The sequence below is a fragment of the Lissotriton helveticus genome, chromosome 6, assembly GCF_964261635.1.
Source record: "Lissotriton helveticus chromosome 6, aLisHel1.1, whole genome shotgun sequence".
Classification (NCBI taxonomy): domain Eukaryota; kingdom Metazoa; phylum Chordata; class Amphibia; order Caudata; family Salamandridae; genus Lissotriton; species Lissotriton helveticus.
The window spans coordinates 1,057,114,836-1,057,130,713 of record NC_136067.1 but is presented as its reverse complement, the minus strand read 5'-3'; the positions used below and the strand labels follow the sequence as shown (position 1 = coordinate 1,057,130,713).

The 15,878-nt window shown below is 41.2% G+C and overlaps 1 protein-coding gene across 2 annotated transcripts in view; it reads right to left on the bottom strand.

Moving 5' to 3' along the window:
- Window positions 1–3,186: 3,186 nt before the first annotated feature.
- Window positions 3,187–15,878, bottom strand: part of KMO (kynurenine 3-monooxygenase) — a 514,165-nt gene continuing 501,473 nt past the window's right edge. For both annotated transcript variants that reach the window (XM_078648707.1, XM_078648706.1), the window contains 3 exons: window positions 14,985–15,086; window positions 6,235–6,294; window positions 3,187–3,709 (listed from right to left, as the gene is read on the bottom strand). In XM_078648707.1, coding sequence (XP_078504833.1) covers window positions 3,539–3,709; window positions 6,235–6,294; window positions 14,985–15,086 — 333 coding nt within the window. In that variant the 3' untranslated portion in view covers window positions 3,187–3,538. The remainder of the gene's footprint in view (window positions 3,710–6,234; window positions 6,295–14,984; window positions 15,087–15,878) is intronic.

Sequence of the window (15,878 nt, the reverse complement as noted above, 5' to 3'; positions counted from 1 at the left end):
CTTGATTAAATAAAGAATATATAAATATATAAAACTAGAAACTTGGTAGTATCAAAGGTAGCAACGTGTCTGGACAAGGTTTATTAGTGTCACTCGTTTACTAAGTTGGATCATTCTTAGACTCCTAGGCCTCACTACACAATATTTATCACCCAGTTATCTGTACTGTTTGCCTCTTTGGAAGTACATTGTATAGCAATAAAATACAAGAAGCTGCTCTTCTGCCACCCGCTCTTTATCATGTTCCATCGCTGACGTTGCAAATCCTGATGACACCCCAATGCATTACTGGTAGAAACAGCAACTCTGATAGCATTCTGGTGGCTAAGCATGGGCGGATTTTGCGAATTGGCTATCCGCGAACTTGTGTATTTACGGATTCGCAATCCGCAAAATCCGCAAACTCTCGCGAATTTGCGGATTTTTTTTTGTGTTCGCAAGGGTTTCTGCCAGTTCGCGAGGCTTGTGTACCAGTTCGCAATTGCTAACTTACTTGTCGGCTCGCAACGGCCGCGACTATGTTGTTTCTACGTCTGGTTCATCATCACAGGTTCACAGCACCCTCTGTTTCACCACTGCCACCCTCTGGTACACCCATGCCACCCTCTGGTACATCACTGCCACCCTCTGGTTGGTTTATCACTGTAGATTATGGGGGTGAAAAAAAGCAAGCACACCTGCCCTGCTTCAACTGACATGAATTAATTTGGGGTTGATTAATGTGTCACTGATTGTCGCTGCCCGCCGCATCTACGTGTTCGCAAGTGTTTACTCCCGCGAAATTGTATAGTATTCTAGTTGGCAAGTGTGACCAAGCAAAAAATCCGCTTCGCACGGATTTTACGAATTTTCGGCAAGTTCGCGAGAGTTCACCAGTAAGCCCATGCTTACTGGTGACCCCTCGGGGAGGTATTATCGAGCCACCCCAGAGAAGTAGCCAGGTTTATATCAGTTATAAGCAAGTCTAATGCTCAGTCTTTTGGGCTTCACACCATTTGCACTATACTGCAGAGTGGGATCATAAAGATGATTGGAAGCATGTGGGGTTGGGGGATTTCATTGTTCCATAGGTTCGGCTCGGGCAAAGCACTCTCTAATCCTATTGCCGCCAATTTTGGCCACTAATTTTCAAGTGATCACATTCTTGACCAGTATCAGGATTCTTGCTCTCAAGCTTCAACCAGTGGAATCTGGTGACAGAGAAATTCAGTGGCCTTATCACTGACATCTATTATCAGCACCAGTCAATACTACAAAAATCCTCCTCAGAGTCTTATGCCTTTTCCAAGCCCTTCTTATACGGATTGAAATAACCTTTTTAGATCATATCAAAAAGCTATTTTTAAATTGATTTGGAGCAACAACAGCAAAAAAACAGACTGCTCCAAAGGCTCATTTGCAAGTCCAGAGACAACAGTGGGTTAGCCATACTCAGCCTTCCGCGTTACTACAAGGTAGCCCAATTGTGAATAGCTATGTAATGGTGCAAGGCAGAACCATACAAGAATAAGGCCCCTATGTGTTTTAGTTCGAGTAGAAAAAAAATTAATACTGTCCTAAGTATACCTTAGTTAGCTCAACATTGAGGGTCTGGGGCAGATTTACAGAGTAATGGCTTCATGAGATAACCCAGCTTTACCCTCCCACCCACAACAATAATTAATTCACTCCAGCAATAGGAGGCCACTTATTCGAGAACTGGGGGATGTAGAATGATCTCTGACATGTATCATGATAATTTGCCCAAAATGTCTGAGCAATGCAAGACTCAGGGCCTGATTTATATATGGGCAGACGGGTTACTCCGTCACAATGGTGATGGATATCCCGTCTGCCGAAGTATGAATCCCAAAGGATATATTTGTTAAGATGGTGTAACCTTAGTTCCTTGTAAATGAAAAGGAACACTCAAGATATGAGCAGATCAGACACTTGATTGCGTACTGCATTCCAAAGGCAGCTATCGGATAGACGACCCCATTGATATCTTCTCCCCTAAACTAATTAGAACCAGAGAAACTATTTACAAAGTATACCAGATCTCCATAGAAGCTGACAACCTGCAATATTACAACAAATGCCTAGGGGCAGCATGGTTAAATATAGCATTTGATTGGAAGAGAGTAGAGACATCATCCATCATCCAATGGTACTATAGGATTTGGAGCGCATTAGCGATGGAGCTGCTGAACAGTAAAATGAAGGCACCTACATTCAATTTGAGACCAAATGGAAAACAGTGTATGAACTAATGTGGAGAGGTTTACCAAACACACTGCTCCTACCACAATGGAGAGCCATGGACCTCTTTAACTGTAAAAAACAAACTTAGCTTTCTGAATAAATAGCATGCACCTGAGCCGTAGAAGCATATAACCTGGCAGTGGGCTCTACGTTACAAAAGGAATTATATGATTGAACTGATCATGGATGATTTAGAAATGGTCTTATTATGGGGCGGCAGGGAGGGAGTTGGGATGGTGATTCTTTAATTTGATTGTTGTGTTGCAATTCTTTTTATTATCATGATCACCACCTAGAGTTGAACTAAACAATGAATGCTGAAAACTTGATTAAAGAGGTCAGCCCGGTCGATACCTTTTTGTAATAGATGATGTTATGTTTGCATACCACTCTAGCAAGCAGAGCTTTGAAAAACATGTGGAGTTCATTTAATTTCACAGGGAGTCCACACGTGTATTCCAATAAATCCACCACTAACTCTAAATTTGAACCTTCATAAATTTCACCATATGTTCAAAATGGGCAAAAAAAATTGTCAAATCTGAGTTTGTGAAGCAGGATTTGAACGTTTACACCCAAAGAGTGATTTTTAGCGCACCTAAATTGAACTTTGTTTTGCAATAAATGCATAATGATAAAACAGTTAGTAAGTTCAACTTTTCTAATAGCAGAACTTGGTAATCATAGTAGTGACGATGCAGACAGGATAAAAACCTCTACATATGCATACTAAGAATCTTTTTAGGGGAAAAAAAGGAAAGGACGCTCTTTTTTCTAGAAATGCACTCAAGACAAACAAACAAAATCATTAGGTTTTTCAAGCATGCCAATAGGGAGCAGCATTTCATAAAAAAGGACTGATGGTCCTGTTATAAAATTACAGAAAGTAATGTTCAATGTCAAATATTGGTAAGATAATTTTGCAAGAAAAACGACTTATGCTTGATGCAAAATACTTTAATTTGTCTAATTTAAATAATCAAAACATTTAACAAAGCATGTGACACAAACACAATATAGGCATTTATTAATTAAGAAACAAATGCCTACAATTGCTATAATAAAACGTGTAAGTACCATATTGTAATGTAAGCTTACATTAAGAGGTTTGTTGGTATTAAAGGCAAAAATGTACTCTTTTTTATAATATCTACCACAGTTTAGACAATGTTTACTTCATGTTTGTCTGGTATATTTTCAGGTAACAGGCTTGAGTACATTCTGTTCAATTTACTTGAATGTCTGTAATATTTCAATCTGAAATGGTTGCTTTCTTAGGCCATGATACTGCCTCTTAACTGCGGCTTTTCAGCAATGAGATGCTGACACCATTCTTCACATGGCTGATCCAGGTCAACAAACTTTCCAAGGAAAAATTGGGTCTAAGAGGCACATACTTTATGATCAGGAAAGGACCACTAAATAAAAAGGTTGCTGCCAAAGCTAGAAGTCCACCATTGATTACCTGGGAGGGAAAACAAGATGGTCAAATTATTTCCACAAGATTAGAAACATGCTACTGCTAGCATATCCAATAAAGAAATCGTGTTCATTGATCCACTGGTACTCATGAGAACTGCCAAGAAATCTTGATTACAGATTCATTCTAGAAGATACATTTAGTAAAAATATTCAAAATTCATCTCAACTTTATATCACTGAAAGCAGCAGTGATTGTTAAAGGCCTTTAATCTTATAATGTTTTAGGATGGCATACATCACTTCATCTCACCCAGTGTTTGCTTCATCTATGACAACTGGTAAGCAAAGGAGGTATGCTCAAACTTTAGTTCTAGTTTTGAAATGCCTTCAATGGTTGACACAGGCAATCAGGAAACCTTGTGATTGCCTAGATTCTTACCTCACTGTTGTATTTCACCATCAAAAACCTTCTGGAGGTCCTCAGATTGAGGAATGCTACTTTGCATGACAAACTTTTGCTCTGAGAAATAATTTAATTATGAACAACCCACAAAAGGCCGAACATGAATCCAAGAATGAATATATCGAAACATTCTTCCCAAAAATATTTTCAATAAAGGGATTGAGAGCCTGATTTTGAGGTGGAACAGCTGCCATACAATAGTTAAAATGCCATCCCCCCACCTATGTGTTACCCCACTTTATTCTGAATGCAGTGGAAGACTGTGTTACCAATGGTGGAGTAACTGTTTGTTCCACCACTTGAAAGACCAATTGGGTGGATGTGCCACTGCCAGTCATAGTGTCAGGCCCAATTTATGGTGGATATTCTGCCATGATTTCAGGTGGTGCAACCTCTTGCAAGGCACCAATGCACAGACACCCATCAAATTGTCTTTGATGTGCTGGGAGAACATTTCCAGCACATTATGGACAATTTTAATGTGGATACTCGAAAAGTACTAAAATCTTAAGGGATTGTCTGTTTATTTAGGTGTATGCCTGTAGGGGTGGGAAATTTACTTTTTATCCATTTTGGCTATTGTGTAACTTCTTGACATGTGTGCCCATGGTTTTCTGGTGATGGGATAATCTTTCATGGCAGACCTGGGAAAGGAAAACTAATTATGGTTACCCTGCCATAAATAATTTAGGGTAATCTTTGCTTTGTTTTGGAGGCCCAGGGGCATTTAGGAAAGCATGGCAAGGGTTTTTAACAACAGAGCTAACTGACACTCCAACATTGGAGACCCTGCACTTCCCCAACTCAAAATAAAGGTGCGGTAACTGAGAGGCTAGTGTCCAGAGCATCCACAGTTTTTGATTGATTGCCCTTATGTGGCAACTTCTAAATTTGGCCCGCAGTGTGCCTGCATTAGATCATTTTGACACAGATTACAATAGTTTCACTTATCGACATGAGTATATCAGTTTCCTTCTTCTTTTACAAAATCATGATCAGAAGCTACCAGCAGCACCCCTTTAGGACAGAGATAGTATAAAATTGTGTTTTGCCAGATCTATCTAATTCAGGTCCTATGTGAGAATGAGATAATGACTGGATAATAGTAAGCCACAGAAAAAAAAGCTATTAAGTGCAATTCACTGGAGCAAAAACCAATGAGAAATAATTCCGTAATGGAAAAATTCTTCCAAGTAACATGAAACTCCAAGAGTTCCACTCACAGAAGGGTAGTATTACTCTGCATCAGGGATGCTTGTTCATGGTTGTTGCGTGAGTGTTCCCATGCAACATCCATGGATTTTGAAGCATTCCCAGGTTTACCATATATGGTAGAACTGGAAATGTGCCAAAAAACTGACTCCCAGGTAAGGTGTAATTAGAACTATGTTTATTTCTCCTTGGTTTTTGAAGGCCTCGTGGCATTATTTTAGTGCAGGAATGCATCTCTTCCTGCACAAAAACAACCTCTTTATAATTGAGGCAGCCTTGCACCATGGTGCAAGGGTACCTGCATTGGTGCTAGGCAGCTAAAAGGCGGCCATCGGAGGCGTAAGGGCAGGAATGCACTGTGTTGACTTAAATACAAGGCATTCCTGCCCTTTCCCTGTCACGCAATGAAGCACAGCAAGGTAGCTTGCTGCGCTGCGTGACCTGGACATAAATATGGCCCTACATTTTTAAATACTGACACATACAAAAAATACAACATTATTCCAAACAACCAATATGTTATTAAAGTGCCCAGGACTATTACCATAAAATAAATACACCCCATTAAAAAGTTTGAATCTATATTCAAAACATATTTGTCTCACACCATTAAGGAGTTTAAATCTATGTTTAAAATATATTTGTCTCACCCAGACATTCATTTGAATGTCATTGGAATGTCCCTTACATAGGTGAAGCTGCTCTTGCTTGATAAATGCATCTTTTCATTTACTCACTTATCCACTACAGTTGTCACTAATAAGAAAATATTGTTCAATATGTCATACATTTTACTTGTAATCTTTCACAATAAAGTATTCAGCCTGAATTTGGTTTCAATAAGTTTAAATTCTGACTAGAGCTTTTAGTTCAAACAAATACTGTTAACTAACTTTGTTTTGCCAATTCCACCGCTGTATTACTTCATGGTATCGGATCCTACTGAAGGTTACCTAAAGGAAGAAAAAGACATTTACAAATAATCAATTAGAAGATCTCTTCTTGCACCTTTGTTATTGTTCTGGGTTTGCATACCAAAGCATGTATTTGTACCACAAAATAATATTCACATTGCGGACAGGCTCATGTAAGTGACAAAGTTGTCATACCTCATTGTCATCCTAATATACTAGTTGTAATAAGCAATGTTCTCAGCTATTAGGGATACCCTGGAGTTGCAAAATGGTTTCTGCCCATTCAATAAACCCAGACTTTTTGCCTTTTAAATCACCTGGTTTTGGACCTTTTTTACTTTGGGTGAATCTCACTATGTGGCTCACATACAGTAATCACACGGTAAATGAACTACACCTGTTAACTGCCTACATCCATCTTCTAAGATAAGGTTGCTGCGATGCACCTCAGGTAAGGGGTACTTGACTGGGTACATGTGTGTGGACAGCCTGGTAACTGCACACAGTTATTTTGGTGCCGAGGGGGCTTTGAAGGATTAGATGATGATATGGGATTAGCCTTATAATATTAATGGGCTGTAGGAAAGTGGATTATTAGTAGGGGCAAATGTATATTTGTATATTTGCTGCGGGCAATAAGGCCACTAATACAGTATAGGGCTCAGAATACGTCTTGGAAAATTATTCCCATGCTCAAACCTTGGTAACTAGGGAGGCTTAACTTCAAAGACAGGTAAGTAAAGCATTTAAAACACAAATTCAGTAAATAATTAAGACACAATGCACAATAAATATCCAACATCAATTTATAAACATAGGAACTATTTTTATCTTTAAAATGACACCAAAAAGACAAACATCCAATGTAGGGAACAGGAGATATGATTTTTTTTAAAGATTTAGCACTATATAGCTCATAGAAACCTATAGCGCATTATCAGGACATCTGGTCGCGACAGACCGGGCCAAAGTCAAAGTTTCAGGCTGACTGCGATGGACCCCTGCTAGGCTATCCCTCGCGGTAGGTCTCGGTCAAAGTTTTTACCTTCTGACTTAGAAACGTTTCTGGAGCTTTTCTTTCCGGAGTCTCTTGAAGCTCTCAGCCAGTCCAGATTCGGTGAGGGTTTGACTTGCGATGAGCTCCCGGACAAATTCATGGAAGTCCAACCTCCAGAGCATTCCAGCGGGATGAACCAAGGATCCAGGCCGACTCGCGGTTGAAGGCAGGTGGCTTGTCTCTCGCGTATGCTCCTGGTCACATTTTCTTCGCTCAGACGTAGCAACATTTATGGAGCTTTTTCTTGCGGGTTCCCTCGATGCTCTTCACCAGGCCGGATTCGGTGAGGGTTCGCCGGCCTCGGATTTTGCCTACTCTAGGTCAAACCCTGGAAGTCAGACAAACAGAGCTTTTCAGCTGGACGACCCTGGACGGCAGACCAGCTCGAAGTGAAGGCAGGAGGCTTGGCTGGCCAGGTTGAGTTGGTCCACCTATGGATCTTTTTTCCAAATTTGTTCCAAACTTCTCGAAACTTCTGGAACTTCTTTCTCAAGTTCTCCAAAGGGTCCCAAAGTGTCTCAAACTTACACCAAGGGTCTGAAAGCCCCAAGATGATCCTTGAAAGTTGAGGACTTAAATTCCCACAATTCACTTGGACAGAACCTTTACAAATCCACTGGTAGTGCTCCAGGTTGAGGATTCTTGGTGGTGATGTTCCAGGTGAGCTCTGTGAACCTGTAGCTTGCAGGAGAGTTCACTATTTAGTCCTTTTGCAGCAAGGCAGTCCACAGGGCTGTAGGTCCAGATGGTGCAGAAGGGTTCCTTAGGTTTCAAGCAGCAGAACTGAGAGGCTCTGCCCCTCTCAGATACGTATTCCAAGTTCTCTGGGTCAAGCAGGAGGGCACTACTGTCCAATGGGTCCAGGGTACCACCCCAGAGGTCTAACCACATCCTGCAAAGTGTAGCACTATCTTGCCTCAGAGTGCACCAATTCTTCCAAATCCATCATGGCTAATTTTCCGGCAGGGAGAAAGAAGCTGGCCAATCACACCCCTAGGATGACTAACCTCTACAGCCTATCCCCCCTTTCATCTGCTCCTTCCTTCCTTAAGCCTAGCATCTGGCTGGGTTCAAAAGAGTAGAGTTGTAAATGATGCTGGTGTCTTCACCTTCCCTTGAAGTCCATTGTCGATTACTTCTCCCCCTGCTCTGGCATTCCTGTGTAACAGAACATTGCCTTCCCAGCAGAGCTGGTTAATCACAGGGGCTCTATATCACATCTTCAAAGGAGCCTGACTAATCCACTTAACTCTGACCAATCAGGACAGGCTGAAGCTGGGTTTATAGACAGGAAAGTCTTATAACTTCTTGTCTGTACATTTTAGGAGAAATCCAACAATATCACATTGTTGGATTCATCAATACCATTCTGGGAAGTCTTTAAATGCTATTTTTATCATTCTCCTATCAGGATTTATCAGTTAATAACGTCCCACCATGTTAACCTGTGTGGCAGGGGATTTGTAATGGGAACAATGACTAGGGCCATTTTCCAGCACCAGAGCTTATACACACATATTGTATAAGTACTCTGCCTATATCTACAGAACCCCCACCCCTGGAACACCTAGGGGAGACTTTAGGGGTTCTGAAAATGTAGAAATAATGTAGATACTCCCTCCACAGTGCTCCTAGCACCAAGGTCGATTGTGGGCTGCACTTTATAACAATGTGGGAATTGAAATGTGCAATTTCACTTAACCCAGGGCATATAGCATTCATTTTATGAGGGTCCTCCTTATAAATACCTGACCCTCCACCACTGGGGCACCTAAGGGAGACCCTGGTGGTACCTAATATGCCCACACATTGTCGGTTATCCATTTATAAATGCCCCAAACACCAAAGTCCAGTTTGGGCACAATTTACTTTTCAAGAGCAGTCCTCTAACACAGAGCTACTTTTAAACTGATCTCAGGCTTCAGCAGTGCACACATGCAAATGCAGAAAGGACTGCTGGCCTTTAAACTGCCATGTCCTAATATATATATGGGACTTAAGAGGTAGTTTCAATCCCCCTGCTCTATTATTTATTAGAGTCTTATAGGGTCGGTCAAGCCAATCACAGGGGTACCCCAACGCACAGTGTACCCTAGTGTATGTAGGTGTTTTCACTGTATTTAGGTGTCTCTTTCAGCATAGCACTGGCCCTGGGCCTGGTTAGGCAGAGCCCAAGGTCAGTCAGAGTCAGTTACCACCAGTACCAGTCAGCACATTGTAGGGGGTGCCAAGGCACAGGATCTTTGCAACACAGGCACAAATAGGTAAAGTCAGTGTGATTTACTCTTTCGTCCACAGTGACACTTTGTTATTATATATAGAGGAAAATCTGCCTTAAAGTGCAGTTTTGCTTCCCTTAGGAAGGCAAAGACCTGTGAGGTATGAACTGGGGTGGAAAGGGTGCGCCCAGTTCATATTTGCAGGTTCCAAGACCATACATGTACATCCTATGGGTCATCCAGTATTGTCATATTTCTCTGGCTCAGCTCAGGAACACAGCCCAGTCTTTTTATCACCCTGCTGGGCCAAGTTAAATATACTTCTATCCAACAAAGGCCACCCCACACAAAATGTATAATTAACGGTATTTACCTTAGCGCCTGAGGAGGAAGGGTTTGGGATGCATATGTGCATCTAGTACTTACCTGTCACACTGTACCAGGGCTGGGGACAGCCCAGGCCCAGTGAGCAAAGGAGGAAGCCCAGCCAACCAAAGCCAACATAGGAATGGGATCCTCTTTGACGTTTTGGTGGAAAAGGTCCTGCCAGAGATGTCAGCGAAGGGTGGGGCTGGACCACAGGATCAGATGTGCCCAGTGAATCCTGGAAGACGTCATCTTGAACTGTCTAAGCATGCTGTGCAAAAGAGTTAAGGTAGGGGTGAAAAGGTGATGTGTCACCCTAGGACTAGCCAGGGGTGCCTTGCTTCCAGAACCATTCATCCCTTTTTAAAAACTCGGGTACAAGGGAGAGAAAGGGCTGATTAAGCCTTTTGAGCTTTCACTGCTGAACCCTGGGACTGCAATAAGCCATGGACAAGTGGAAGAAGAGACCCTTGATACCCAAAAGGACCAGGGATGCTTATCCCAGTTGACCCCAGGACCAGTGGGCCTCTCTAGAGGCCAGTAAGGCTGGTCTTCTTACACCCCATGAGGACCAGTTGTCTAGGGACAAGGACCAGGAGAAAAGCAAGCTGGTGCAGGGAGCACCAAACCCAGCACCAAACTATTTCCCACTTGGTTGGGAGGTGGGGCAGGGTACAGCACAGCTCGGCACTAGTTAAAAAGATAATTGCTGTACACCAAGCAAAATGTAGGAATTGTTATGATTTCAAACGAGGCACAAAACAACAACCCTGGAAAGCTGGTGACCGGCTGTATGTTAAAAAAGGGTTGGAAGAGGTGGGATGGATTCTATATATTTTGAACCGATACATATTGCTAACACCAAACAGAATATTGCCTTAGTGGACAATGGGCAGATCTGGAGCATGGACAGAATGGTAAACCATAACCCTCCTGCTAACCCAGTGTTGAAGATACTTCTGGATAATTTGATAGTGGTGCCCATACAGGAGTGACATCTAGAAGGCAAATCAAAGCACCTGTATGGCATAAATAATACATAGTGAGCAAAATAATATGGTGATTATAGGAATTCTTTTATTCAGTCATCATATAAGTTTACTTATTGCTCTTCCTTATTTTCAGCTGTTGTGTTATACTCACATGCTTAGGTTTGTTTTAGTATCCTAATGTTAATTTATTGGGTGCGGTTAATATGGGGACCTTTGTCCTTTCCTTTAAAACCTTTGGTGGGAAAATGTGTTGTAATATAATATTAATTTAAGTAGTATGCTCCTATACCCCTCGACCCTTTAGAATATCAGAACATTCCATAAATTGGCCAGAGAGCTAGCCTTGGAATGATGATAGATGCTTTGCGGAGGAAACACACTGCTGAAGAGTTGTAGAGCAGTGGAGGCGTGAAATAAAGGCTATTTTTCTGGAACCTGTGTCCTGTCTTATTATGACAGTTATGTAGTGGCAATGCCCTCATTTGGAACACAGAGCATATATTCTTGTATATCCTAAATCTCCTCTGGATTGTTTTTATACTATCAGTCCCTAGGTACCTGGGTTTTCTGCAGATTCCAGAGTTAAGATCAGAGCACCAGATGTATCCAAAATAATCTAGCATCTCTGCTCGATCTACAAGTCAGCTAATTCTACAGATGGCAGAATGGAGAATCGACTCATTGGGATTCAGGAATTGTCCATTATATTGCCAGCTTGTGTTCCTCTCCTGAATATGTGATGTTTAAAGTGTCTGAGAGTCACCATCCTTAGTAAATACCATTGATAACAAGGGGAACCAATCTTGCGCATCTCCAAAGAAAGTCACAATTTATAACAAATCTGTTTAACCTAACCCTGGCAAAATCTGTGCCTTAAAAGACAAATCACTGGGACCGGAAGCCTTTTCTGTTATTGGAAACTAGGACTACTGAGACACCGTATTACATGGAGAACTCAATTACTTATGGTATTCTATAGAAATTTCACACATGTCTGGCAGCTATAAATCCTGCCTATTTATTTATTTATTTATTTATGCGACTTGTATAGCGCGAACAATTGCCCGAGGGCGTCTCGGCGCTATGGACGAAGCAGAATGAGGGAGGGATGAGAAAAGAGTTATTGGTTGAAAAGCCATGTCTTTATTTTTCTTCTGAAAATGGTCAGAGTGGGGGCCGACCTAACGTCGGGTTCAAGGGAGTTCCGAAGCTTGGCCGTTGATACATGGAAACTGCGGTCGCCCCAGGCGACAGTTCTAGTGCGTGGGACTGACATGATAGACGCATTCATTGAGCGAAGTGGTCGTTTGGGGACATGGAATGCGAAAGGGTTGATTATAATTTTTGACTCCTGATCCTCCCTCATATGCAGACATGTGTAGCCTTAAAGAAATCTCTGAGCTCCTCCAGGATAGATACTGGAAATGATCCACGCTGTGTCACGGACAGACCCAAATCTGGCTCTCACTTAAAGAATTATGAGCTTGTAAATGCTCACAGAGGATGCCAGATACCTTTCCAGCACTTTTGCCCTACAAGGCAATAATAAAATAGGGCAAACATTTCAAAATACAGAGATAGCTTGAGTCTGATTTTTTTAATAGCGGAATGACAGCTGCCTCCTTAAAAAATACATTACTTCTGGCCTTTTTCAAGTGAGAAATGTAATATGTAGCATAAAGGTTGTGCAATCAATGCGACAAGATGGTTGAAAATCGTCAATATTCAGGGTTCATCAGAGCACCCTAGTTTCATCAGCCCCAGTAATTTTGCAGTCGTTAGCAGGGGAAATGTTGTTAACATAGCCACTACTTCATCCTTGGATGTCACCGTCATCATGAGGAGACCAGCCTCAGTGCCCCATCTGATCATTTCCACTTTCTCAAGAAAGAGAAGCTCAAGCTGGAAATGTCTCTCAATACACTGTAGATCAAAAACATTGTTCAGCATGTAAAGAAAGCACATGATCGTATGTGACTAGAATGCTTTGTTTGGCTTTTCTGATTGTATATCTATTCAGATCTTCCTTAAAATGTAATCGGTTGGCATTGAAAGCATTTTCCACCACTGGCATTCTAACTGTCTATGTTTTCTTTTTTTCAGCCTTAGTTCTGGTGTTAACCATTGGACTGCAGTCCTGTATCTCAACCAGAGTAGTATATCCTGTTTTATGCCTTCATTATTTAATTATGGAAGGCATCCCCCTGCTCATACAGTGAACTGAAAGATCTTCCTTTCTGACATATTAAGCACTACAGCAGCATCTATACCTAGTAGTACCTTTCACCTCCTCTTTGTCAATATTGCTGCCATAGATTTATTTTACCCTAAAGGTAAGGATATGCTCCCATGTAGCTAAAAGTAGTCTTACCATAAGCATAATTGTATCTGCAGATCCATAAACTGCATGTCCAAGGCCTGTAATTGACATAGTGAATAGCCCTTCATATTTGTGAGAGAGAAAATATTACACTCTAAAATGAAAGAAGCCAAGGAGTCCACAAAGTCCTTGTATGCTGAGTCTTCAACCAGCGAACCCATCCAAGAAGTGAAATCACGCAGAATTATCAGCTTAGAACAATGAGATAGATTCAAACCGGCCAGTTTGCTCAGCTTATCCAAAAACCTAGCCTTCACTGTAGGCGCACAACAGGCTAAAACTACATCTAATGTGAAATCATAACCACATACATGAAAATGGAGGCATGCTGCTGATAAAAAAGAAGCAACCTGAAAAGGGGCCAACCTTAGTATATTTCTGAACATTGCTGCCACACGCCCCTCCCTTCTCGCCAGCAGTGGGGTTGCCCACAAATATATAAATTGTGGCCTGTTGGTAAAGCAGCAATAATTTCTGGGCTGCTGTGTCTATAGCCCTTGTCTCAGCTAATAATAGGATATATAAACTATCTTGAACTATTATATCGAAAATCTGTAACTTGTGTTCAGGTAGGAAAGCACAACTTAATACCGAGGATCCTTACCTAATGGGGCTTTACCTGTCAATCTTGTAGCACATATCTCCCATGCTCCTCTTTGGGCATCTGAAATATTAGCTAGCATGGCTTCTAAAAGTTCCTCCTTGACTATTGTATCCCTGGAATATACATATGAATGTGCAGGGTCCCGGGTCCCTGGTCCCAGTTGGAGGTAGACAATCCCAGACAGTTTTGCCTTTAGCGTGTCCACTGCATGTCTACGCAGTGGAGCCAGCTTTAGACAAGTGCAGGTCTCCACACATGCCTGAATGTCGAGTGGCAGAAAAACAAGCCCAGCACCTCTCTCGACACCTACATGGAGTTGAGTCCAAACAACAAAGCCAAAAATCAGATCCTATGTGCCTTTCCAAACCAAGCCTCTTCATACAGCCTTTTCTTCATGACGTTCCCCTGAAGGTTCAATGTGTAAGCCTTGTAACCTAAAAATCTAAATAACTATTTAATGCTGATTAAAACAGGGTAAACCACCTTCTAACATACGCCTCTTTGAGGAAATTTAATTTTATTCACTGAGGTACTTTGTGCTGAAAGTTACCAGTAATTTTAATTTCTTGTTTTAAGACCCAAGAAATCTGAGAATAGAATACATTCTTTCATGGGAGCAAATACAATTTTTCATAAATAGGAGAGACTTAACAGAAATTATATATGACCTTTTGGTCAACTCCATATTGCAAGCAAATGTGATTGGTAGTAGGGAATCGCTTGGTGGTGTCTCTTACAAAGTTATCCAACAAATAAGGTGATCATTAACATGTATTATGATTTTAGGGCAATTTTAGCATAGGTGTTTGTGTACTTAATATGGCTTTCATTTCCCAATATGCTGCCAAACCCCAATGTCATCAGAGAAGGAAGGGCAATGTTTAACTGGGGTTACAGTGAGCATTTGAGGTGCTCATGACTCAATTTCACCATTTCTAGAATACATTTTCAGACATATCTTTCAAATGTTTTCAGTTCACTAAAATTCCTTTTCACGATGTGCTCTTCTTGTTCAGTAATTGTATTAGATATGTTCTCCAAAGCAATTCCATAACAGAAGTGCAGAGCACAGATTTGCAAATCAGGCAAGCATGTTAAAATGTAATCTTACCATTGTGTATAACGGAACAACTGAAGAAGGGAAGATGGCATGGAGAAAGTTGTCTACATATTTTCTGAACAGGAACCATTTAGAATTGACATGTGCACGCATCTGAAACGAGAGAAAAATAATTAAACATATCTGATTCCTTCATAATAGTGTATTTTGAAGACAATAAAAACTATCTGATCTTGTGTAAAAACAAGCCTCAATTATCTACTGTTAATTGTATTATTCTGAGTCCTTGTCCTTTGCTTCAGTTTATCACATTATGAGGCAGAACTGCCTCCAAGACACCAATGACCCTCTAAATAAAACAACCCATTCCCATGCTCGTCCTGTTAGTACAAAGCAAGGGACAGAACCAAAACAAGTTGATCTTGAAAGTACAGGGCGGTGGGAGGGGGCAATGAATTGAATCAGGGGAGAAGGATTGCAATGTAATGCAATTACTGGTACGTAATTGAGGCATTACCATCTTGTCCATTCCTTGCTTAAATTCATCACATGAGATGTACCAATGCAAATCCAGTACAACTTGAGTTGAATGCAGAAGACTTTTTAGACATATCCAACACCTACAACCTCCCTCTAATCACTTCACGTGGATCCAAAAATATCCTTTATTTCCAAGTCTTGCATAGTTCTTTAATAGTTCACAAAAGTACATTGAAGGGACCAGATGGCCACCTTGCAAATTTCCACAATATTTATAGGCACTCTGGATGTCTGCAACAGTAGTATTTAGAGTTGGGGCCAAAGGCTAGATGAGAACTGTTGTTCTTGCATTAAGGGTTTAAATGCTATTATCTTCCTCTAAAGTAGGAGAAGAAAAGAACTTAGGTAACATCACCTCCTGCTGTTTGGAAAATGTGGAATTTACAATGGGAACAAAAAATGGAC